The sequence below is a fragment of the Cottoperca gobio genome, chromosome 6, assembly GCF_900634415.1.
Source record: "Cottoperca gobio chromosome 6, fCotGob3.1, whole genome shotgun sequence".
NCBI classification, from domain to species: domain Eukaryota; kingdom Metazoa; phylum Chordata; class Actinopteri; order Perciformes; family Bovichtidae; genus Cottoperca; species Cottoperca gobio.
The window spans coordinates 16,070,528-16,094,657 of NC_041360.1; the positions used below are offsets into that span (position 1 = coordinate 16,070,528).

Below are 24,130 nucleotides of genomic sequence, written 5' to 3' on the forward strand. Positions count from 1 at the left end.
TTTATTCACATCATACAGATGAAGTCTTTATTATTTGTTTCTGTACTGTATAATTTCTGTCAAAAGTTGTATATTGATCCATTGATACAACCATCTGATAGTAAAATGAATATGATGAGATACCACAGAGTCAATATGGGGCGGCAGTTTACCTTCTACTATCTACTTCCTGCCATTGACTGCCTTCTTTAAAATGCAGCAGCAATAACTGATCTTAAACAGTCAGACCAAGTGTTAAAGGACCATGCTAGTGTTTGTTGCATCATATACAGAACTTAACACTGCAGCTAATCTTGTTTTCTAGTGTTTTATTGTTTGTTATTTTCTCAAACTGTTCATGCAACTACCTATGCCTTTTTCATAGAAGATATATTTAAATGTGACATGAGGAAAAGCACATGTGTAACTGATGAAATAAATGATGGCTGAATTCCATTTAGCTGTGTTGTGCATGCTGGCTCACTGGGACATTTGAGTACAACAGAGCCATCGTTAATGTTATGAGTAACACCTGTGTCAAAATGTCTGCAGTGAAAATGGCCCACTTGTTCATTTACATGAATACACAGTATGAAGAAAAACACGTTATTGGTAATCCATTTCATTACTGTCTATTTTCATCGGAGTTATTGATGAATGGTAATGCTGCATAATAGTGATAACTCATGACATGAACTGAATTCAACACAAACCTAAAATATAATGGCATAAAGTATAATATATAATGTATGTGTGTAGTAAATGCTGCAGTCCTTTATGTTTAGTAAATAATTAGATTTTTTTTCTTTATGATTTTTATCATCGGAGGTTCATTCTTGACCTGGAGATGTGTGACACTATGATTACAAATCAATGTCAATGTACCTACTCACAGGTGGATGAAGACCATGAGATGCAGTTGAAAGCTTTGAAAGAGCCAGAAAGTGATTGTAGCATTTAAACTGATAATGATTTAAGTTTTGTATTCAAATTTTAAGTTATAATATTGTCTTCCAGAGCCTGAATTGCACCAAAGAAAATGACTCCTCTAGGTCTGAGTAACTTTGTGTTTTATGTAACCACCTCAAAAACCTCAAATATCTACATTGATTGCTTACTTATTAATGTGTTGAATGGTAAATGACAATCAGTGAAAAAGAAAATAAGGTGAAAAAAACATTTATCCAGCATCCTGTTAAATGCGCTGATTTCAATGAAAGTGTATTTTTTTTCTCTTAAACGTCTGTCAATGTCCATTTTTGTCTCTTCTATCCTCAGTACTTAAGAGGAAACTCAACTTCCGCGGCATCTTGTTGAAACGTCCCTGTCCAAGGTCCTGAAATCTGCTTTCCCAAGCATGCGTCATGTGACTTCACCCAGCACTGCCTAGCTCAGCACCAAGCGTACTGGTTTCAAGAGATTTCATGTGAGAAAAGGACGAACCCCGAACCCCTTTCCCTCTCATCTTGCGTTGTTTAGACTGTTTTTTTCGCCCCCCTCCCCCCTTCCGTCTTTTTTTTTATCGGATAATGTGGACCTTCAAAGCGCTCGGAGTATGACAAAAGATTTTAGAATGCTGGACTTGTGCTGCTCGTTTCGTTCCTCTCTTTTTACTTAAATGCCAACACGGTGAATGCGTCGGACAGAGTGGACAAGCCTGCTAGTGGTCCGCATTCAGAAAGTCAACATCTTGTCTTTCTTGATTTTATTTTTCTCTGGAGCGACTTCAGAAGGATGTAACGACCGATCCACCTTGCGTAGCTGAAGTCTTCTCGTTAAAATGCAGAAGGGAATACGACTTAATGATGGTCATGTCACCTACCTGGGGCTTTTGGCAAAAAAGGATGGTACAAGACGAGGGTGCTTGAGCAAAAAGAGCTCAGACAACACGAAATGGCACACAAAGTGGTTTGCTTTGTTACAAAATATGCTCTTTTATTTTGAGAACGAGTCCAGCTCTCGACCCTCGGGATTATACCTGTTGGAGGGATGCATATGCGACAGGGCGCCTTCACCGAAACCTTCACAATCAGCCAAGGAGTGTTTGGAAAAGCAGGTATGGAATGCGTGCGCACACGCACACACACACACACACACACACACACACATGCACGCATACACAGGCTCTCTCTCTCTCTCTCTCTCTCTCTCTCTCTCTCTCTCTCTCGCTATCACACACTCTCTCTCTAAAGCACTGCTTTATTGTTTTTCAGGCTTCGTGTTAAAATATTGACAAGGTGCAACACTGAGTGTAAAATTTGCTCCTGCGCTGCAAACGCCTTTGAACTATTTTAGTCGCGAACAAAGCGCTTTTCTTTTCTTATGCGCATATTGTTCTTCTATCCAATCGCATGATGACCTCAAATCCAGCGCAGCAGAATAGCACGAGGTTCCAGATTGCTGTATCGCACGTTATGTAATCCATGCATGGCATTAATGATGAGGTAACAATATTACGAGCTAATTATATTACAGCAGCCCTGGCACTGGGCTATGCGGTGTTTTGCTCTAGGTTGCAGAAAAACCGAGCTTTATCCCTTTTTTTTTCTTCTTTTTTATTATTATTGGTGGGATAGTTTTCAGTGATGCATGGAATGTAAATGGCTTTATGTTCTTATCAGGGTGATGCATTTGCATCCTGGTCGGTCACATATCTTGCTTTTGACTTTCAGTCATCATCCTTTTGACGTTTAAGGGCGGAGAGTGATATACCTAATGCTCCTTCCAATAAAACATGCACAAAAAAAAGAAGAATAAAAAAAGGTGTTGCCTCGGGGTTTCCATCTTGTGGTGAAATTATGAAAATACAGCTGAAACTGAAGAAACAGCAGGGTGCCAGTGATAAATCAGCTCTGATCTAGATGACCTGAATTAAATGATTATCTCTAGTACTGGAATTTTGAATTTGCATTGTACATGGTACTTGTTTTATCAGTTCTCATGAGTGGTATCTTTAATTAAGACTCAATCACACATTGTTACAGCGATTTACAGACTGCATGTAGCAGGATTAAATTAAATCGTATTTACAAATGTAGTATCCACTCAATCTTAAAAGAGCTCCTCTGGCTGCTTCTTAACTCAGCAAAACGTTAAAGTGAACAGAAAGGTTGCCAGGTCTGTTGACATTGTTATTGTGAATAAACAGTTGAGGAACATAATGCTTCACTGACACTGGCCCTCCTCTCCTCTCTCCAGGCTCTGTGCCTGACTCTGTCAGTAGGGCTGCAATCCAAAGTAAGTCCAGGCTCTTCCTGTGAACAGCTGCCTTTGTGCTGACGAAGCAGAATGCAACACACTGGCTAATGTTGTGCTCTCACAGTTGCTTTAAAGGCACCAAAAAACCTCCCAGGAAGGATTTGGATTCTTTTCTTTTTTTGTCAACAATGCTGTTACCTCTGCATTGTGCTTTTTTTAAATGCATAAATGTGAATGTGAACATTCGGAGAAAAGCCTGATCCATAGACGGACTGAATTCATGATCGACTTGAGAGAAGATGCTTGATTGGCTTTGTTCTGTGAATCCTGTTTACAGAGAGCGAAAGCACTGGGAGGTGCACAAATAATGAATGACTAATGTGACTGATATGACGGGCTGCTGAAGAGTTACCTCTCATTGTAAACAAACAAAGATCCCTAACAAGGACGTATAAGAGTAAGAAAACACCACCTCTATCTCCTATCCCCACCTGGAGTTATGATTTTGTGCGAACGTTTTAGCAATCCACCATAATCCCTACATTATATTTATCCTCAAATGCATTTAGTGTGAAAATGATAATGCATTTGAGCCCAAGGTTTCTATGGCAACCGTTATTTGCATCCTAAAGAATGATGCAGTTGGAAGAGGCGGGGTAGTAGAGAGGATAGAAGTAGTGTATCGCATCTCTCCTATTAATGCGAGCGCTATCTGGGCTAAATTTGTTCCTTGCAGTACCTTGGAGGGGTCAGTGTCCATTTATAGAAAACGCAGCTCGCTCACTCTGGGAAACAGCAGCACTTTGACCAATAACACAAGAAGCTACGGGGACAAGAGATGGTTGATTTGGTACAAACTGTACAGTGGATCCAAAGATCTGACTAATATGTACCAGTAAAGTATGATATTCTGGTGATGTTGGTATGGTAGAGTGATTACCAACATTTAGTTCTCCAGGGAAAATACAACCGCATAGAGCTCATAATATGATTACGACAGTATTGCTGTCAGTAACAATTAAAAAGGACACAATTATTATTATACTCATTTCTAATTAATTGTTTACCTCCCACTCATTCCCACATGTGACACAAGTGAGTGTTGACACCATAACTAAATATTAAAGATTTAGGAGCAAATGACCCTCATGGATCTATATTATAAGTTTTATTAATCCTGTATCAATTTCATATATCTCACCTAAGATCAGTAATGATGTTTAAAGGTGCATGACTCAGCCATAAATATAAAGCAGGAAGCAGACAGTGTGCTTAACATTGCCTCACACCAGACACTCACCGCGCTCTAAGAGAGATCATGAGGGAAAACTACAACAACATGCATGCCTCTCTGCCAGAAATAGATTTTCTTTGACGGTAGGGTGAATACCTAATGAATGTGAAGATGGAAGAGCAGTCAGCCATGAATAATGATCAGTTGCAGGTTGATAGGCGCCTGTTGAACAACTGCAGGCCAACGATTAGAGTCTGGTCTCCCTCAGCACGACTGGAACAGTCCACAGGAAAGGTGACATTTCACTTATGGGAGGTGTGGTATCGTTTTAGCTCACTTTCTGAGATCTTCATCATGTTTAAATAAGCAATATAAAGAATGCTTTATGTAGCTCTCATCAAAAAGGCCTTGGACACTTTCTTGTGGGGTAAAACATACTTGATTTAACCAGCAATATAAGGAGTGTTAAATCCTAGAAAAACTCAAATGCATTTCAGCAAAAGAACTTAAGTATTATCATCAAAATGTTATTTAGTTTCAAAAGTGAAAGTACTCATTATGCAGAATGGTTTCTTACACATGAGGAAATTCCAAATAGAAAACCCAAAATGTGGCTGCGTCAATGACCCATGCTTAATCATCAAAACCTTAGTAAATGACTTTATTAATAGATTAATAAAAAATGCTTAAAATAATAATAATAATAATAGATTATTTTCAGTTGAGCTTCAGTTGCTAGGAAACAGGTATCGCACAGTTATGTAATTGGCCGTGGCTCCATCCTCCATGTCTTATGGCATTTCCTCCTGGGAACCAGAGACATCCCAGGAACTGAGCTGGGGGAGGCTTCCCTCAGTGAGCTCCATCAATTGCACTGGTGGGCGAGGAAGATGTGGCTTCCCCAGGCCCTGTGTGGTTTTAAATCACCCGCTTGATGTTGGCAGCAGCGAGGCAGTGAAACAAACACAGAGACAAAAGCAATGGAGAAGCTTCAGTTAAGCCACTATATAATAGATTTTTCTAGAAGATGTGCAATAATGAATACTCCTTTCTGTGCAGAACATATAACATGTCAGGTTAATGATAGTCCTGTTGTTTGTAACAAGAACTCCTCCCCCTCCCCCCCCCCCTTGTTTGTTTCAGTACTATTTCACCGTCAGCTTCACCCATGAAAACCAAAAGGCGCTCGAGTTACGCACAGAAGATGTAAAGGACTGCGATGAATGGGTGGCTGCAATATCACACGCCAGGTAAAGGCTCACATCAGTGGAATGTGCAGACATGGCAATTAGAAGTTGAATTAGTCAGAAGAGAGTACTGTAAGTAATATTTGACTGCTCAGTCTGTAGGGGATGTTGCCATGCTTTCATAAGTGGGGTTAAAATATGAGTAATGACAGAAAATGCTTTGTTCACAAGGAAAACCTGCTTTGATGTGAGATGAAACTACATACACTGATGTGAAATTCACTATTCTACTCGTTACAATGTGTGTGTGTGTGTGTGTGTGTGTGTGTGCGTGTGTGTGTGTGTGTGTGTGTGTGTGTGTGTGTGTGTGTGTGTGTGTTACAGTTACAGAAACTTGGCCAACGAGCATGAGACTCTCATGCAGAAGTATCTTCATCTGCTTCAGATTGTGGAGACGGAGAAAACAGTTGCTAAGCAACTTCGACAACAGATAGAAGATGGAGAAATAGAGATTGAAAGGCTTAAGTCAGAGGTAATACTCACTGTGATGCCTTTACGCTGAGGAGTAGGGATTTAAACCAATATGAATTCATTATTTGGATTTGAACAGATACTAACAGCATACACATTTGTCCTCCTGTCCCTCGACGATTGACATAATTTCCCCCACAAAGTCACACCTCTTCTTCTCAGAGTCATACCTCAATCAGATCTAAACACACCTTGCTGCAATAGGCTGAATTCACTTTTTACAGCAGAGTCAGGATCCCACATGTCCATTGAGGATTAATGTCCATACATCTGTTTAGAAAACACAGGAAAGTGGCGCTCCTTATAACTTCAGATCTTGGCTCATTATCATAAATGTCTGTTCATTAGAAAGGTGATTGTTGTCTGTACAGTTTAACAGGTAAACAAACAAGCATGCTTTTCCTGTTGATGATTTACCAGGATGTAAACAAAGAGGCACAGATTATTGAGGTTCATCCTCAATTGCTTTTCTCCAGTCCTCACCAGATGCGTAGTGCAGTTCAGCTTGACTGGTCTTCCACAGGTTTCAGTTTTACCTCATGATCAGATATTGAAGCCTGGCAGCTTGAGCGACTTCTCAAAAGTAATAAGCCACTGAAGCCCTTCAGATTTTTGTTAATAGCACTCTCATGTTTTATCAACTTTATTATCCTCCCATTATATTGAAATATATAAAGAAAAATCATGATCATGATGACCCATTGACCATTTTCCCACTGTTAAAACCTCTATTTCTATTTCCACAAGGATTCATTCAGCTTTACATTTTTCAGTGGGTAAAATATTATGTTATTTTGTATATTTAAACTTGTACATTTGCATATGAAAAGTAAAAGGCAGTGGAAAACAATTTAACACAGATAAATATATATAGAAAGTAGCTCTCCATTACATCCCTCCTTAAGGAGTATCTGTCTGCCTTCTGATGACGGACGTTTTACTGTTAAAATAGCCAAGATATTGTCCTCTCTGAACGAACCATAATAATCCGGCACAATCTATAGACAAATCACTCAGTCCTGCTGTAAATCGACTTCCTGAACGGATACTATATTACCACTTTTTCTTACACTCATTGCCTTTTTACGAAATTTGAAATCTGCGTCCCGTCCTCTCTCCTCATCCGGCAGGCACAACAAATAACAGCTGAACCAGTGGGGAATTGACGGATTATGCTGATTATTGTTATGTTGTTCTCATATGTGTATAAAGTAGTGTGAAAGGACAGAAATGGAAGCAGTGCTCCGTCACAAAGACAAACGTGTTCAGGCTATCCACACTCCACTTTGCATCTCTTCTCAGAAACAATGCCTCCAATAGGGCTGCGTTCCTCAGATCAAATAGTAATTTTACTTTAATGTGCAAATGCGATGCTTGAAATCAAATTATGTGCTGAATATGCATGAACACGGCTTTATATTGCATCTCTTCTATGAAATGCAATAACAATTAACTCTCTCGCCGTCTACAAAGTAAATGGAAACACTTAGCTTCAGTTCAAGGCCGCTCCAGTCTGTCATTTTTGTTGTTGTTGTCAGCAGGCTGTTAACCTCTTGTCAACATGCAGGACAGTTTGGTACATATTGCATTTAAATGACCATTGTAAATAAATATTGATGCAGAGGTACCAGCCAAGTGAACACAGCTAGTTTAGTCAGGCTAATGTCTCAGTGTTTACAGTGCTCACAGGTCCTGTCCTGTTGACTCTGTCACTTTGTTTACATGCTGGAACAGTAAGTGAGAAGAAGACCAGTGCGTGATTGGGAATGATTGGTCTTTCTTGTGGTTACCAGATCTCTGGGCATCTCAAAGACAACGAGAAGATTCACGCCAGCCCTGCAGCCACCCCAACAGATGACGACTCAGAAATCAAGAAAATCAAAAAAGTAAAGCACATGATTTACACCCGTTGCTACATTTTTAGAGACTCTTAAGCTGCTGGGAAACTAACTACAGTCTTTAAAATGCAGGTCCAGAGCTTCCTGCGAGGCTGGATCTGCAGGAGGAAGTGGAAGACAATAATCCAGGATTACATCCGCTCACCACATGCAGAGAGCATGAGGAAGAGGAACCAGGTGGTGTTCAGCATGTTGGACTCAGAGGCCGAGTACGTCCAGCAGCTTCACATCCTGGTGAACAACTTCCTGAGGCCGCTTCGCATGGCAGCCAGCTCCAAGAAACCGCCCATCACCCACGATGATGTCAGCAGCATATTCCTCAACAGGTTGGATCTTTTTGTCCAACAGAGCACTTCCATTCATTCAAAGATACCCTGGGGAGTTTTTACCCACTAGTAGCGCTATGGAGCAAAGTTATTGCGAGTGGAAGCTCGATTTGTTTATATATTGCGCACATCTGCTATTTCACAGACTGGCCTGTTGGTGAAACGTCAAGAAACGTAACAATGTACCAACAATGTGATGGAATGTAAATACTTGATGATCAGGAATGAAGACATATAATGTCTCACCATGTAAACTGAAATGACACAAGATGTCAGCAAAATGTAAGTTTGAGGTTCCAGATCAAGTTTTGTGTTCCTTCAGACAAATTGTTGCCGGACACAAAGACACTACAATGAAGACAGTAATCCACCCACACACTCATGCAAGAACGTTCATTCTCAAAACCGGCTCACCCATGCTCTCGTATACATCGCCTACTGTAAGGGCTTTCCATTACCACAACTTCACCAGATGTTGGCAGAATTATGAACACAAACTCAGCATTTGTTTGAGAAGATAATCATTTTGTCTTTCTTTTTTTCAGTGAAACCATCATGTTTCTACATCAGATATTTTACCAGGGTCTTAAAGCCAGAATAGCGAGCTGGCCAACATTAGTGCTGGGTAAGAAAAGTTTTATTTGCATGACTTTTTTCATAAAGTGACCACCGAGTGTGATTGTAACAATATCTTGGTATTGATCTCTCTATAGCCGACCTATTCGACATCCTGCTGCCCATGCTGAACATCTACCAGGAGTTTGTGAGGAACCACCAGTACAGCCTGCAGATCCTCGCTCACTGCAAGCAGAACAGAGACTTTGACAAGCTGCTGAAGCAGTACGAGGCCAAGCCTGACTGTGAGGAGAGGACTCTGGAGACCTTCCTCACCTACCCAATGTTCCAGGTGAGCTCATTTGTCTCACTGATATACACAAGAAATAAAGGCAGTCCCATTTGTTTGCTGCAGAGCTGCAGCCCGGAGACAGAGTTTGTCGTTAATTCTGAGCTCTCGCAGCCATTCTGAGCCAAGTTGTTCTCTCCATATAGAAATGTTACCTATGGGCCTGTATAAATCATCAACTTAGTACTAGTTGGTTATAGCTATGCCAATGAAACCTAGTTGTAGCGGTCTGTAAAGCAGTTGGCCGCTTTGTTTTAAGGATTTTCAAAGCTGGATGTTTTTTAAAGACACTGTCTGTGATCCAAATGTAAATGAAAGGGAAGGCCTGTCCACCAGCATAAAAACGTATAACTGGAATCTGCTGTCACTCCCAAAATGAATAGGATAGGTCTTTATTGTGAAGTCCATAGACATTTATCCTGCTCTCTTCTATTGTATGTTAAAATTGTCACTATTGACTTAATTTATTTTAGTGTACGTTAGTGTACGTTAATAATAATTCCACTGCTATTAGTGTACGTTAATAATAATTCCACTGCTATTAGTGTACGTTAATAGTAATTTCACTGCTATTAGTGTACGTTAATAGTAATTCCACTGCTTTAGTGTACGTTAATAGTAATTCCACTGCTATTAGTGTACGTTAATAGTAATTCCACTGCTATTAGTGTACGTTAATAGTAATTCCACTGCTTTTAGTGTACGTTAATAGTAATTCCACTGCTATTAGTGTACGTTAATAATAATTCCACTGCTATTAGTGTACGTTAATAGTAATTCCACTGCTTTTAGTGTACGGTAATAGTAATTTGCAGGTTTTATGTATTGCCTTTAAAGCATATCATATACTTTTTTCCCTAATTGCAATTAACCTTTAGTACATAATATTCAGAAGCACTGTTTTAGTCGTTCTGGTATTGAAAGCTAAGTTGAGGATGAAAGATGAGCCACCAGGCTCTGGAGAAACCTGCCGCCCAAGTCAGACCTTTTTTGTTCCAGGCACATCTGTAGTTCCACAGTGGAGGTCATTTGCAATCTTCATGATGCATGGTAGTGCTAGTGAGTTGTATTGTACTACCCACATAGGATTAAATAATAATTGTAATCAAATTTGACTAATTTCCACTTTAACCAAAGCAATATTTTCAGTCATGTGGTCCGGCCTCTATTCTGGCCACCTTGGCACAGCCAGGACTTGGCTTCAAAGACCCGCCTCCTTCTTGAGCGCTCATTGGCTCGCTGAGTGATGTCCCATATTGTAGCATCATTGATCAAAAAGAGAAACAGCAGGCATTTGTCTGCTTTTGCTCAGAATATCCCTGTAATGTTTTTCATGTCTATAAAAAGTGGTTGTTTTTTGGAGATCAGGCTTTAATAACAGCTCCTTTCTGGCAAGGCACGCAGTTTCCCGGCAGTCCACTCTGCTGGGGCCTACTGCAGGCTGTGCTGTGTTGATAATAAATGTTGCTGATGAGTGTAAATTGTGCTCTCCACTGATCTACTTCTCATTAGTGTCCGTGCACGTTGGCACGTGTATATTCCCGTGTGTGCATCTTGTTGTTATTGTTCGGTTTTTGCATGCATGTAAGCTCTTATATATGAGTGTGACTCCCCTGTTGTCTTGATATTCTGTCTCTGTAGATTCCCCGCTACATTCTTACGCTCCACGAACTTCTGGCCCACACACCCCATGAACATGTCGAGAGAAACAGTCTGGACTACGCCAAATCTAAGCTGGAGGAGCTTTCCAGGTAGAAGTCGAGACTTGGTATCTCAACTCAGCGACATTACTTTACACGTCATAAACGGCATAAATGTTGGGTTTCCGATGGGGGTACGAAAAACAGTGAATGTTATGTCCCGCATTTAGCCTATATACATTTACATACATCTTGCAAATAATTAAACAATCTACTAGTATTGTTAGTATAACAAAAAGTATAAACTATGTTTAGGAGAATATTAAACATGCAAGTAGTGTCGGCAACCCAGATTAGTTTATTAACTTTATTATATATCATTTATATCATTCAAAATTCGAAATATGAAAGCAAATCATGATAAAGTCTTTAAATGAAAATGTATTGTAATATGTTCTGTGTTTCCTTTCATACTGGATCCCACACAGTCCTATAATGGATTAAACGAGGAATTATTAAATGTTCCTTTTCCCTAGAATCATGCACGACGAAGTGAGCGAAACTGAGAACATCAGGAAGAACCTGGCAATAGAGCGCATGATCGTAGAGGGATGTGAGATTCTCCTTGACACCAGCCAGACGTTTGTAAGACAAGGTAACGCCTGCCTTCAAGTGCTGTAATTCAAATCCCATCGATTCCCTGTGAAGAAAAGCAGAATCACGGCAGAAGGGGATTTCCTGTCCCTCCTTACCTGTCTGACAGCCTGATCTCACATCTTCAGACCTGTATCGAAGGGGAAATAATTAGTTTTAAAAACAAAAGGCAACACGGTGTACTCCTCGTGAGTCTTTAATTTCCACGTGTAATTAGACTGTTCAGAGGCAAACTGATGATGAATCTGAAACTGTAAATTTCACACGCTCCCAACAGGCCTTAATGGATTAAGAGAGGGAAAACAGAAATGGTAGATTATTTAATCCTTAGTGTCTCATTTGACTCTAGATGTATTCATATGTAAAGGACAACAAGCTGTTTGATATTGATTCTTTCTTTTAACCAGTTCCTCCACTTCCCCCCCCCCCCTTTCTTGTTATTGCCTCTTTACCACTAATATATGTGGTATATCTTTCTCCCCCTCTCTTCCTCCTGCCTCCTTCTATTTACACACACTCCTTTATTCCCACATACAGGGTCTCTCATCCAGGTGCCGATGAGCGAGAAGGGCAAGATCACCCGTGGGCGACTGGGCTCTCTGTCTCTGAAGAAGGAGGGGGAGAGGCAGTGCTTTCTCTTCTCCAAGCATTTAATCATCTGCACCAGGGGTTCTGGGGGAAAGCTTCATCTAACCAAGGTGAGCCTGCTCTGCTGAGCTAGCAGTGGAACTGCTCCTTATTTCAAACAACAAAATCTTACGGCACTGCAGAAAAAATCTCTGAGCTAAATTGAACGGATTAACTCACAGGAGATGAAAGCTACAGGGTTAGTGATGTCGTGGCTTTTATCAGTGGCAATGACCGCTGGAGCTGCACACGCTCATACAAGCCTGCACACACACACACAAACACACACACACACAGGCTCATTGTACACGTTTGAAAGCAGCTGCTTGATGTCACTTTGATGTGTGTAATGGAGTGGTGGCGTATGATTACTCCACATTACTGAACATTACAAAGGGGGATTGATGTTTGGGGTTTAAGATGAGACCAAAAAGCTTTCAACTTAAGGCCTAACTTAAAGTTACAGTACAACTATAGTCTTCTTATGAGATGTTTTAAACATTCAAACCTGCAATAACTTTTTGTTTTGGGCCACTCAGAGGCAGTGAAAACAAGTTGTGAACACAACAGTTGACATATCATAATTATTTTAAGTTGATATGATGAAGTGTTCATGAAAAACAGCTGCTTATATTTAGCTTTGTTTTTGGTCCCTACCAACTCTTGAGGGTAATATCTGGTTCTTTAGCTGCGCTTATATGCGCCACTATGTTCACCAGCTACTCAGTCACTAATTGTGTCTGGCTGCCATTTGGTGTGGACCAGGTCGTGTAGTGTTCAGTGGGTTTTTAGGGCGTTTTTACAAAAAAACAGATGAGAGTGTTGAACCAAAACAGTAAAGTTGTGGACCGGACAGCAAAACAATGAACTGAAACTTGCTTTAAAGCTCCGTAAAGCCGAGGCGAGGTACAAATTCAGGTGATAATTCTCTGCATGTTCAACACTATGAGAGACCCTTTCCACTTTGTCCTTGGATACATTGTCATTATAAAATATTGATCATAACTGCTTTAGAATTATAATCCTTAATATTTATAATCCATTATTATCGTGTTGTATTTTTTTATTTGGATGATATTTCAAAACCATCATTTTTTATTTGTTATTTGAAGTATAGCAGTCAAATGATGAACCTTAAACTGTGTAGCGTAAATGTATTGTCGCTGGAGTGATGATACTAAAAACATATATTGTATGTTGTTTCCAGAATGGAGTAGTCTCGCTTATAGACTGCACTCTTATGGAGGACCCTGAGGGGACAGATGATGAGTGTGAGTGTTTTATTCATACAGCAGCTTACAGAGATATGCATCCTACACAGTAACACATGTGTGCTAATGTATATAATGTATGATTACTATTGTGTGCCAAAATATATAGACTCTAAATAAATAAATGTCAAATGATGACTGATTATCCTATTTTTAGCCAAACGTTGACCTTTATTTAGTATTTTGTTAATGTAGATACAGTATTAACACTTGAAATGAATGCCCATTTTTATATCTTTACTGTTAATTTAATTTACAGAGAAAATTACATCTAGTCATGTCTTTGTGTTCAAAGCCAAATCAGACAAGAGCGGCCAGGACATGGAGCACCTGGACTTCAAGATTGTCGTGGAGCCAAAGGACAGCCAGTCATTCACAGTCATCCTGGTGGCCTCCTCGAGGCAGGAGAAGTCTGCATGGACCAGTGACATCAGCCAGGCACGTCAACACGCATCAGAGTATCCAGCAGTCAGACGATAAGCCGAGGATATCGGCAGAAAGCCTGCACGTTACAGAACTCACTAACATTTCCTCTGTCCTCTCTGTTTACTTCTACTGCATCTGTCCTGCAGTGCATAGACAACATCCGCTGCAATGGGCTGATGATGAATGCCTTCGAAGACAACTCCAAAGTCACAGTGCCACAGATGATCAAGTAACCCTTTTTTTTTTATATGCAATTATTTGCAGCTTCTTTTCCCGGCATTTATTTCTAATTGTTTTCGTCTTTTTTGTTTTCTGAGCAGGTCAGATTCAAGTCTGTACTGCGACGATGTGGATATTCGCTTTAGCAAGATGATGAACTCCTGCAAGGTGCTGCAGATCCGCTACGCCAGCGTCGAGCGCCTGCTGGAGAGACTGACCGACCTCCGTTTCCTCTCCATCGACTTCCTCAACACATTCCTGCACTCCTATCGCGTGTTTACCACCGCTGATGTGGTGCTAGACAAGCTCATCACCATCTACAAGAAACCCATCAGTGCCATCCCTGCTCGGTGAGTCACAATGCATATGGACAGATTGTAATGTTGCAAGGTTGTTGATGGCATTAACAACAGACAAACAAATTGTATTTCATATGTTTGGCATCCGTCCAGACTTCACCATGCTACATAACGATGAGATTGATTTATAATTATGTGAAGCCATGTCGTCTTCCGATCAATGCGAGGCATGCGCAAGAGCCAAGGAGCCTGAAGGTTGAACTTTTAGGTTGAACTGCAGCCATATAACTAGTTTTTATAGCCAGATGTTATGAATTTATTTTTCAGTTTTTACATATAGGAAGGCAACACATGCTCTAACAAAAAGTGTAAAATAAGAAGAAATCAACAACTTGGAGATTTTTAATCAAGGAGTCAATGACTTCAGGAAAGGAGCCCAGGCAACATCCATATCAATAATACATTGATGGTCACATGATAGACAGACAGACAGACAGACAGACAGACAGACAGACAGACAGACAGACAGACAGACAGACAGACAGACAGACAGATATAGTACTGCTTGTACTTGGAGACTACAAGAGATGCCAGTGAGTCCAGAGTTTGACCCATGTCAGGGACAAAACATCAAAAAGATCTCTGTCAACTTTGACCATGTCCTTTTTATTCAGTTTCTTGTAATAATTAGTGTTTACATACTACACTGGAACAGTTAAGTCCACTGATCTCCAAAGCTTTGTGTGTGTGTTTGTTGAGCTTGTTTTGATGGTTAATAGGAGCACAGAGAACGAACAGATGGAGCAGTAGAGGAAGACAGGCTCTAGGATGCTTCAGTATCACCGTGTGTGCGTGTTTGTGTGTGTATGTATGAATTCAGTGATCGAAGGCGGTAATTGGGTCCAGTCTCTTCTGCCTGCATGGGAGTGTCTCAACTGGGCTCTGTCGCTCTATGGCAACCAACCTCGGTGCTGCAGGACCCCACCCTCCCCTCCCTCTCTCTCTCCTTGTCTCCGTAAGATCCATAGTGTGAAATATTGACGGAGTGTTGCAGTGGGGCTAACTCACCTCTCCGCAGGCCTAGAGCGAGGGCCCCACTGTGGGGTTCAAATCACGGGGAGCTCCCCGTGCCCACGCCCTGCAGCATGCTCTCCCGCAGCGCCTGTCATGTCACTGTTAGACACCTACACTTGGCTGCCTGTGTCAGCCGTGGCCATGCGCATTATCACTCGCTGTGCTATTTATGGGAACCCGTGAGGTCGCCAGGAGGGTGGCAGGGAGTGGGAGAGGTTTTCTGCAACACTGCAGCTTGTATGCTGCTCTGAAACGACGAGACGTGGCTGCAAAGAGACTTCTGGTTGCTGGGCTGACTTGGTTTGCATAATTTGAGGTGTTGTGTATTTAGTTAAGCTCCTAAAACAGAGAATAGTTACAAAATATCAAACATATTCTTATGTCCTAAATTCAAATGCATATATCCTCCCTTGATGCAGGTCCCTGGAGTTATTCTTTGCCAGCAGTCAGAACAGTAAACTCCTGTATGGAGAGCCTCCCAGCTCCCCCAGGGCCAGCAGAAAGTTCTCCTCCCCACCCCCTCTCACTATCGCCAAGAATTCATCCCCAAACCGCCGGCGTAAGCTTTCCCTCAACATCCCCATCATCACTGGGGGCAAAGCTCTTGACCTGGCTGCCCTCAGCTGCTCCTCAAATGGCTATGCAAGCATGTACTCATCCATGTCCCCATTCAGCAAGACCACCTTAGACATTAACAAACTGTACGTGTCCAGCCCTGTCTCGAGCAAAATCCCTGATGAGGGAGAGGACAAGAAGGACAAGGTGGAAGATACCTCAGTGAGCAAACAAGGTTGGTCTGCAAGAGCTAATCATCAGCAAATTAGTCCAATTTTGCAGGAATTACGTTTTTATTGATCTGTGTAATTGTGTTATGATACAGATCTCTCTGTACGAGAAGAAAGTGACAATGATCAAAACCAGAGTGATGACGGGGACGCAGAAGCCTCTCCCATCAAGTCACCAACCACCCCAAAAAACATCAAATGCAAAAACTCCTCAGGTACATTGCGTCTTAAATGTGTGCAGTGACATAATTATGACCCTGTACACTAACGTGCAACCAATGCACCAGCCAGTTCCACCTTCACTAGAGCTATTTAGTTTGACCAAAGTAACAGACTACATCATTTAAAAAAAAGCTTGTAACTGAAAATATTCTTAGGTTTGGAAAAAGGCAACAAAGGTTGTGGATTAACTGTTTTATACAGACATTAAAGCTGTCACTTTGTGATGGTCAAGTTGTAGATATTATTAAAAAAACAACCAAAGAAAACCTGCTACTGTGAAGAGTAATTCGTATCCAGTATAAATCGGTCGATGGTTATGATCATGCGGGGGAAACCAATGCTCGGCTTCGGTAGGTGTAAGGGAAACTTGTGTCATAGCAACTACATCAAGAGCATATTTTCCCTGCCGCCCCCATTAATGAGGCTGTTTCACCAGCCAAGATTATCTGTGGCTTCTAAATCTTATGACAAAATTACACAATAGATTTTAAAGGAATCTATTGTGTGAATTAAAGAATTAACTGAAATTGTGAAGCAGCGAGTGTCTCACATGGTGTAGGGTTCTTAGCTGCTTATAATCTGTCTATGTTCCCAGGATTTAAACATAGCAGACTGCAGAGAATCTGTTGATTCCTCTGTTATGCTGATATTTGGTGGCTATATTTAGCTGCAACCATCTTGAATATCAAAGCCTCTTGTGAAAGAAAGTCTGGAGGGAAACTGTTGTGTGGGCCTGTAGTGCCACCTAGTGGATGCTTGTGCAACAAGAAGCAATTCATTCTGCAGTATACTGATTCAGTTATATACTCAGTGTTATAAATAATAGTTTACCAACAGTTCTCAAATGTCTCTCCTAAAACCTGACAACCTATTTAATTTAAATGCCACCAACATCTATCTCTTGCCAGTCTTTAGAGGGTACATTTTCTCTTCATCTGTTCTGATCTGTAGAGTTCTCCCTGTTTTCCTACAACAATGGCATGGTGATGTCCTCGTGTCGAGAAATGGATAACAACCGCAGTGCCCTGTCTGCTGCCTCCGCCTTTGCTATTGCTACAGCTGGAGCCAATGAGGGCACACCTACCAAGGAAAAATATCGGCGGATGTCCCTCGCCAGTACCGGTACACACACCTAATTACTATTCCATTCTATTTCAGTTATAGGTTAACATAACCAGCACCATGCCAGTTCAACTAATATTAGATTCATGGATTCTCCATTTGTTGCTCTTTGTTGACAAGGTTCTATGTATCCTAGTGGTTAGAGCTTTGTGTAAAATCTCACTTGATGTGTTTTCTGCAGGCTTCCCAACAGATCAGAGAAATGGAGATAAAGAGTTTGTGATCAGACGAGCAGCAACCAACAGAGTCCTAAATGTCCTGAGGCACTGGGTGTCCAAACACTCTCCGGTAAAACATCCCAACACAGTTCAAAGCACATTTATAGGCTCCTGCTGGAACACTGACATATTAACACTGGTTTTATATATTCATATAACGATTGCTTTTCTCTTTCTCTTTAGTCAGCTTTTGTTGCAGGGAAATATGAACTTTACCCCTATTTCTGCTAAACATTTTGATTTATTCATATTTCTTCACATTCATATTTCCATCATCCAATCCGTTACAAACCAAAACAATAACATGAAAAGAAATTAAAATGAAGGTTCCTGTCTTGGAAGTGTAGTGATTTAATGCACGTCCCAGGATGCCTTTGGCCAATCACAATAACAGCTACTGAATCGTGAAGTATTACATGATTGGGCATCATCTGATTTGTTTTTAGTAACGTGATATGAAAAACCCATTTTCATTGCAAACCAAGCTGCATATTATCCACATAGTTGTATTGAACAGAGCCCTTTCTTTGAGGACTGTTGAAAGTCGCTTTTTTTGTCAATAACATATGAAGAATTAGAAAGAAATAGAAAGAATTGATTCACTAAAGAGTAGAATACATTTTGAAATAATATCACAAGTTGGTGATTGATGATGAAAGTAATCAATAGTTTTCAAGTCCCCTGTATGTGTGCTGTCTGTCCCCCTCCAGGACTTTGACAGTAACAATGAGCTGAAGACTAAAGCTATTGCCTTCCTGGAGGAAGTGATGCATGACCCTGAGCTGTTGACCCAGGAGAGGAAAGCAGCAGCCAACATCATCAGGTAATATTGTGTAATTACAACTCATTATATAAACCCAACATTATACCGTACATATTTAAGAGCCTGACCTTCACTTTTACTCTCTGTCAGGACTCTAACTCAGGAAGATCATGGTGACAATCAGATCACCCTCGAAGACGTGACACAACTGGTGAGCGAAGTCAGTCGCTGCTGTTAATGTGGAGCAGTTTTAAAGCTGTACGAGGCAAAGTTCTAACAAAAATGTGCAAATATATCCACAGGTCAACCAGAGTCACAATGTGGGGCTATGATGGAGAAGAGCACATCCACATTAGTGCTGCTTATCTTAATTATTGATTAATCTGATTATTGTTTTCTCAATTAATTGTTTGGTGCATAAAATGAGCAAAAGGTGACGTCTCACTCTGCCTTGTTTTCCAAAAATATTCAGTTTACTATCAAAGAAAACCAGGAAATGTTCCCATTTAAAAAGCTGGAACTTAAGAATATGAGGCCTTTTTGCTCAAATAAAAAAGTGACGAGCAATTGTTAAAATTATTGACGATTAATTTTCTGTTAATCAAATGAATGGACAAGTTGTTTCAGCTCTAATCCACATAAGTAGATTTTCCCTCTTGAAGTGAAATCCTGGTGTCTTGTACGTACAGTTATCTACGCAGAGAAAGTGGAAAAGAATTCTAAATTAGTGAACCTAAAGAAAGCTTAACATACATGCCATTAGACATGTTTGCCTCTAATCTTTTTGTGCTTTGGGAGAAATCAATCACACATGAGCATTCTGGTGCCATTTACCAACATCAAATTAACTTTTGAGTATTTATGTTCTGTGCTTCACTTACCTGCCACTTTGTGATAAATTGCCCGTTACAGTTTTAATCATTTCCGGGCTGTTGTGTTTCCTCCCAGATTGGAGAAGGGAAGGTCGAGCCCTTTGAGAGCCACTCTGCGTTAGAGATCGCAGAGCAGCTAACTCTACTGGACCACTTGGTGTTTAAAGTCATCCAATATGAGTGAGTGCCATCGCATATCATCTGTACATGTCTGTGGCCAAGAAGAACACCAATACCAATTCAGTGTTTTTCTTTTTGTTAATCTGTCAACAGGGAATTCTTTGGACAAGGATGGATGAAGAATGACAAAAATGAGAAGACACCGTACATCATGAGAACAACAAAGCACTTCAATGATGTATGTTCAAATCAACAAGCCCCTTACTCAAATCCTCTTCTGTAACTTTTAGTGATTGTCAAATAATAATAATATTCAGTGTAAACCATTTGTTTCTCTCTTTCCTCTGCCAAGATAAGCAACCTTATTGCCACAGAGATCCTGCGCTGTGAGGACGTGGTCACTCGCGTCGTGGTTTTAGAGAAATGGGTGGCTGTCGCCGACATCTGTCGCTGTCTCCACAACTACAACGCCGTGCTCGAGATCACCTCGTCCCTCAACCGCAGCTCTGTCTTCCGCCTCAAGAAGACCTGGCTTAAGGTTTCCAAGCAGGTGTGTATCTCCCTATGTATTGATTCTTACGCTTTTTCTTCCTAATGTGCTTAATGTTTGTGCTTAATTGTGTTCTTGATAACCTTTTCTTCTAGACAAAAGCATTGATTGACAAGCTGCAGAAGCTGGTCTCATCAGAGGGGAGGTTCAAAAACCTGAGAGAGGCTTTGAAGAAGTGAGTTCAGTTCAAGGACATAGTTGTGTACTGGATCAATAAAGCAAGTGTGCAGTACAAGTGGATGATGTGTTTTTCTCCCCACCAGTTGTGATCCTCCCTGTGTGCCCTATCTGGGGATGTACCTCACAGACCTGGCTTTCATTGAAGAGGGAACGCCAAACTACACCGAAGACAACTTGGTCAACTTCTCGAAGATGAGAATGGTGAGATGTTCGGTGTCGTGTAGCATGAGAGACTTAGTGCAAGTGTGTGTTTTACAGTCAGAAGTTTACATCCTGTTTCCCATGTTTTTCAGATTTCTCACATCATCAGAGAAATCAGGCAGTTTCAGCAAACAGCATACAAGATTGACCTGCAACCAAAGGTAAATTAATAGCAAAAATACAGAGTCCAAATACTCAATCAGTTTCACAAGCACCTGTAGTGAGTCCAGAGAAACTGAAGGTGCTTTATACAGTACTATATCACCCTGTTGTGTTCCTTCTTAGTTTGTTTTATTCTAATTCTTTTCAGAGGCCTGAAGAAGTTAAATGATCCCCTCATTTCCAAGGACAGGGCAAACAATAGGAAAAGAAATCTGAAAAATCTGAATTATATAGACATCTTGACCAAAGTATTACAAGATAAACAAGACAAATTGCGAGACAATTTACAGAAAAGGAAATTAAAATTAAAATGATGCGAATTGTTGGGTAGCTTTCTTCATCAGACCCTTTAAAACATATTTAAAATAAAGCAAGGGGGGTAAAATGACTCATTAGTTGAGCTGGTCGTAACCTACATATACTGTATGTGCTACCACAATGATTTATTTAAAGGGCTCACGAAACACAAATATTGGGAACCCACTGACGTAGACAATAAACAATATTGGCTTCCTTAGATGTTTTGTATCGTTTGAAAAGTGTAAAGATTAATTTGAATGAAGGAAAACTCTTTAAACTCTTCTTTCTTTCTTTATGTTCCAGGTAGCCCAGTATCTTCTGGATAATAGCTTTGTTCTGGATGAAGAGAGCATGTACGAAGCCTCACTCAGAATTGAGCCTAAAGTGCCCAACTGATGGGGAAGTTGGTCCTCCACATTATTTTCTCTGTTAATATTACACATCAGTTAACATACACATTACCTTTTGTATAGTTGTACATGTTTACGATATTTGCTCTACTGTACAGTAGATGTTTAAGGTTGTTTGACGACACAAAACCTTTCAGTGTATATTTTTTGTTTGTTACAGTTGCCACCTGCTTTTTAATTTCTTTTAGGGTATTTCAAGCATAATAACAGAGGTCCCATCGGTTGCACACAACTGTGTCTTCTAAGTGACCAATGACATTATTTTGCATCATCTCATAATGTGTTGACTTTGCACTTTCTGAGCACTCGCGCTGCCGGCTGTTGTTCTCTTTGCTTGAGTTTAATCGATGACTGAGTTTCTCTGCACCCAATGTAGCATTGTAAAAATGTAACTGTATCAAATCAGGTTAAAGAGCACAGAGAATATAACTGTATTTAAAGATAGGGCACAATGATCAGTGGAGCTGATAGCGAGGTACCTGAAGCGTTACTGTCTCTGTGCTTCCCAAACCAAAACCAGAGGGATTTGTTTATTTTTGTCTGCTCACTTCTCTAAAGTTAGAGGTTCCCAACCGTTTGTTTTGCTCTGCGGACCGTTTTTATACCGACAGCGTCATTGTGGATCAGCCAAATGGGCGGGACCGTGGAGGAAACCTAGAGGGAAAACAAAGCAAAAATATTGCTGATGGGGATGTTTTTAGTTTTGCAAGTATTTGATCATAAAGAATTGGACCAATTTACATTTTGATATGACGATAGATGAAATGTGAGGGGATCACCAAAGTTATTATTATTCATCCTGAGTGGGACATTGCTATCAGAACCAAATCCTCTGGGAACCGTGGATATTTGAACCAAAATTCAACCCAATCCATCCAATAGTTAGTGAAATATTTCGGTTTGAATCAAAGTGGTGGTGACAAACAGACCGACAGTGCCATCTCTAGAGCAATGATGCTAGCATTGCTAAAAAAATGTTTTATCGTTGTTGAGAACGTGAGAGGGGATGGTGAAAAATGTCGAAAACAGAAAGTATTTTATAATTATTGTTTTTTTGCAGAATCATACCGTTTCTTTGCTCCCCGGTAACAAATCTTTCGAGGGCCGGTGACGATCCACAGAGGTTGGGAACCTCTGCTTTAAGATACTTGTCTTCATTAGCCTAAAATTGACAACATTTTTTTTATTGTAAAGCGATACACTCTTCATCTTAGCCTTTTGCCACACAAGCTTCCCAAACTCACCTCAGTTGACTTTGTCTAATCAGTTATAAACCGTGTGACAACACACAGTGATAAAGAAAATAGAGTAAAAGGTTGTTGCTCTTCTGTAATTAAAAGACAATCTGTCCTTTTGCTGTTCCAGTGATTGTGGAACGTGACTGTATATCACTCTGTTATATGCATTGCTGTTTAAAACTATGATAAAAACGTATGTGAATGACCTCTGCCTGCAGCATTCAAACACTATTTTTGTAGTAGTATAAGAGAGAGTGACCTGCTCTTTATATGAACATGGGAAAGTATTTTGTACTTTGTTGTTAATTCACCTCACTGAGATGTGCTGTACATTTTGTACATGCAACCCTGCATATTTCTCAACGTGGAACAGTGTAATCCTTTCAAAAAAAAGTTGTATCTCAAGCTTAAATACGAAACGCTACAACAGTGTGATCCTGAAACCATGACTTAGAGGTAGGAGACAACTTCAAAGTGTTTTGCATTTATACTGTAATCCTGTCTATAACCATTTCTGTTAGCAGGAATATAGTAACGTAGTGCTTATTCTGTGAATATTTGTATGTATTTTTACTATGTATGTACAGTACACTTTTGAAGCTCATGTGGCAGGCATGCAACACCTTCACAGACAGAATAATACTATATACTTATACTGTATACACTTATACATGCACATACTCTTATAAGGTATATAAACAAATAAACATTTTGCTGTTAGCAATACCCAGTGGTATGAAAATTATCTTTCAACCCTCATGTTTCCACACCTTAAGAAATATTCCCAGTTTTGTAAAAAATGAAAAGACGACAAAGGAAAATATACAGTATTATGATGATAATAACGACAAATAAACAAAAACATGTTTCCCAGTTACCTCTTGCTAATAAATCCATTTTATATCAGGGGCATTTTGTCTCAAGTGTTTTTGCAGATCATCTATCAGTTGACATCATGCTCGCTCGGAATGAAATAAAATACAATCTGCAAGTATTTATTATCACCAGCATCTCTCTGTCCCAGCAAACGTTGACGTGGCCTACAGTGGACAACAGTGTAAAATCTCAGCTTTATCTAAAAGGGGGAAAACAAACAACCATATTCAGAATTCACAATTTTCACAAAGGCATAAACTTGCATAACATGTGCATTTGTTACATGTTAGTTTGGGCCAATGCTGAAACACAAGTCACCATCAGGATATAATATGTCACTATGAGTTTTACAATAAATCAATAAATCACTTTAGGTCATAATTTTAGGTCTGGAGGTTTTACAGTCAGGGTCTGTTATCTCTTTGTATTTATTTATTTTGTAGGTATTTGTATGTCAATTTATGATATGAATGTTGGCTGGATTAACCTGCCCTGGGGCCAAAATTGATCTTTGAGCCCCTATCCTTTATTATATGCCCAAATACAAACTAGTACTCCGATAATGGAATATTACATGAGCCCAGGTTTTCTTTGTGTCAATTAGTTTAAGGGAAGTTTGATTAAACACAACTTTAGGAATATGT

The 24,130-nt window shown here is 40.2% G+C and overlaps 1 protein-coding gene across 2 annotated transcripts; it reads left to right on the forward strand.

Annotated features, from left to right (window-relative positions):
* The first annotated feature begins 1,439 nt into the window (after positions 1 to 1,439).
* Positions 1,440 to 23,923, forward strand: rasgrf1 (Ras protein specific guanine nucleotide releasing factor 1). 2 transcript variants are annotated; one of them, XM_029433914.1, is made up of 27 exons: positions 1,440 to 2,035; positions 5,555 to 5,661; positions 5,983 to 6,130; positions 7,923 to 8,015; positions 8,100 to 8,353; positions 8,899 to 8,978; positions 9,067 to 9,260; positions 10,899 to 11,008; positions 11,434 to 11,552; positions 12,089 to 12,249; positions 13,386 to 13,449; positions 13,745 to 13,887; positions 14,022 to 14,104; positions 14,196 to 14,444; positions 15,887 to 16,257; positions 16,348 to 16,467; positions 17,426 to 17,596; positions 17,778 to 17,884; positions 18,525 to 18,637; positions 18,728 to 18,788; positions 19,526 to 19,629; positions 19,723 to 19,807; positions 19,922 to 20,119; positions 20,215 to 20,294; positions 20,383 to 20,500; positions 20,593 to 20,661; positions 21,266 to 23,923. In XM_029433914.1, exons 1-27 carry the CDS (start codon positions 1,760 to 1,762, stop codon positions 21,356 to 21,358), a joined length of 3,771 nt encoding a protein of 1,256 aa, XP_029289774.1. In that variant the 5' UTR covers positions 1,440 to 1,759; the 3' UTR covers positions 21,359 to 23,923. The 2 variants fall into 2 exon arrangements, with proteins under 2 accessions (XP_029289774.1, XP_029289775.1); XM_029433915.1 differs by lacking the exon at positions 1,440 to 2,035 and adding an exon at positions 2,259 to 2,423 and having other exon boundaries at positions 21,266 to 23,922.
* The last annotated feature ends 207 nt before the right edge of the window (positions 23,924 to 24,130 follow it).